This window comes from Emiliania huxleyi, assembly GCF_000372725.1.
Source record: "Emiliania huxleyi CCMP1516 unplaced genomic scaffold EMIHUscaffold_3365, whole genome shotgun sequence".
NCBI lineage: Eukaryota > Haptophyta > Isochrysidales > Noelaerhabdaceae > Emiliania > Emiliania huxleyi.
Window position 1 is genome coordinate 1 of NW_005199466.1, and position 1,995 is coordinate 1,995.

Below are 1,995 nucleotides of genomic sequence, written 5' to 3' on the forward strand. Positions count from 1 at the left end.
AGCCCGGCATCACCTCCACCGGCTTTGTCGCCGCGGCGCTCAGCACCGTGGAGGCGCCGATCTTGCTCGCGCCGCAGCAGGCGACAGTCGCGACGCGGCCATCGCCCACGCCCTTGATCGCCCCGCTCAGCGTGCCGAGCAGCTCCGCGCTGGCGCTCGATGAGAGCGCGAGCACGAGCAACAGCAATCTCATGCTCGCGATCGTGGCGCGTGAAAAAAATCTGCGACATGGCCCTGCGACTGCGCACCCCCCCACGGTCGAGGAAGAGGGTGCGTTCTGCAGTTAAGGGGTAACCCGGTACACGGAACCATCCCTCGGAGACGTGTTATGGCCCTGCGACCGCGCACCCCCGGGGTGGGGCGTGCAGTGTGGTGTTCATTAGCTCCGAGTAGAGGGGGCGTCCTGCAGTTAAGGGGAAACCCGGTACGCGGGGCCAACCCTCGGAGACCCGTGTTTACTTTACGGCCCTTGCCCTGCGAACGCGCACCCCCAGGGCTAGGGCTCTCTTGCCCGCAACCCGATGCCAATCATCCGGCCCGCTGGGTGCGCTTCTGAGCTCCCCGGCCCTGGATGTGCGGTTGATGACTGCACTCCAAGTGCTCCAAGTGCCGGCTACGACAGGAGCGAGTTCGCGCTGCCCTAGGCTCAGACGGCGAGTTCGCGCTGCGGCTCGGGCTCCGAGTTCGCGCTGCAGGCTACGGAAGACTACGAGCTCGAGCCTCGACTGCCGCGATGACCGATGTGTAAGCTGCGTTGGCTCGCCAAAGTTTGTTTTTGCAACATTGTGAAGAGAAATACTGTCTGCACGTGCAGTCGCCACTAGAATCTCTCTTCTCCTCGGACGCGCCGGGCAGCGGGGACGGGATGGGGAGCCCGAGCCGCTCGGCGGTCTGCCGCGCCTCCTCCAGCGAGATCTCCTCCTCCCACTCCCCGTCACGCAGCCGCTTCGCCCGCCGCCCGTCCGCCAGCCACATGACGCCCTCGCCGACGGGGGCATCCTGCTTGTAGAAGCCCGACTCCACCTCGCCGCTGGCGTACCGGTAGACGCCGCGCCCCTCGAAACTTACCCGCCTTGTACTCGCCGTCGTAGACGTCGCCGTTGGCGCACCGGAGGACGCCGCGCCCCTCCGCCAGACCCGCCTTGTACTCGCCCTCGTAGACGTCGCCGTTGGTGCACCGCCAGACGCCGCGCCCCTTACCCCCACCGCCGTCGCCCGAGACGCCACCGCCTCTGTCCGTGTTGTGTGTTGGGTTGTCTCTTGTCGCGCCTCGGTGTTGTGGGTGCGTGCCCCTATGCCACCGCCGCCTGCGTTCGCTGCCTTTCGAAATCGTGACCGCCCGGTGCAGCGAGCCTCGGCGGCTTTTACGGCGGGTAACCGGCATACCTACGCTCAGGCACATTCACACTCTGCTGTTGTTGTCTGCCGCATCCTCATTCATGAAGACTGCGGAGACAATGGGGGAGTGTTGGAGAGTGTGAACTCAAACCTACTTCCTGACCGTAGCCTGACCGTCCTTGTGTAACCGTCTCATGTTTGGTTTGTCCTGCCGCGCACATTGTCATCGACTTGTATCCGTCTCCTGACATCCAGTTTATCTTGTGATCACGCGCGAGCCTGTGAATAGGCGTAGCCCTCAACAAACAACTAAAGGGGGGTCTCAACCGTCAACCAGATGGTTGAGGGGGGGGCCTCAACGCTCAACCCCTGAACCACCCCTTACCCGGGGAGGGCCGATTTTTCATCCAGAAGGATGTCGGCCCGCGGGAAGACGCTGGTCGCACCACTCCGACGCCCGGGGCAACCGCAGCAAGCGTTGCGCGGTCCCGGTCTACTTCGAGCCGGCCAAGCGCGGGGTCGTCATCCGGGGCCCAGGGGTGGGGCCCGTTAAAGAAAAACGCTATCGGAGCCGTAGGGGGGCCTTTGGTTCCAAACGGCCCCAAACGCGGGGGTTTTCGAGGTCCCGGGGTCACTGTTTTCCGGGCCCCAACGCGG

General features: G+C 64.8%; 1 protein-coding gene across 1 annotated transcript; it reads right to left on the reverse strand.

Annotated features, from left to right (window-relative positions):
- Positions 1–934: 934 nt before the first annotated feature.
- EMIHUDRAFT_78409 (hypothetical protein) lies at positions 935–1,384 on the reverse strand (the record flags this gene model as incomplete). The annotated part of the gene is made up of 1 exon (XM_005773494.1): positions 935–1,384. One exon carries the CDS (start codon positions 1,382–1,384, stop codon positions 935–937), a length of 450 nt encoding a protein of 149 aa, XP_005773551.1.
- Between the last annotated feature and the right edge of the window lie 611 nt (positions 1,385–1,995).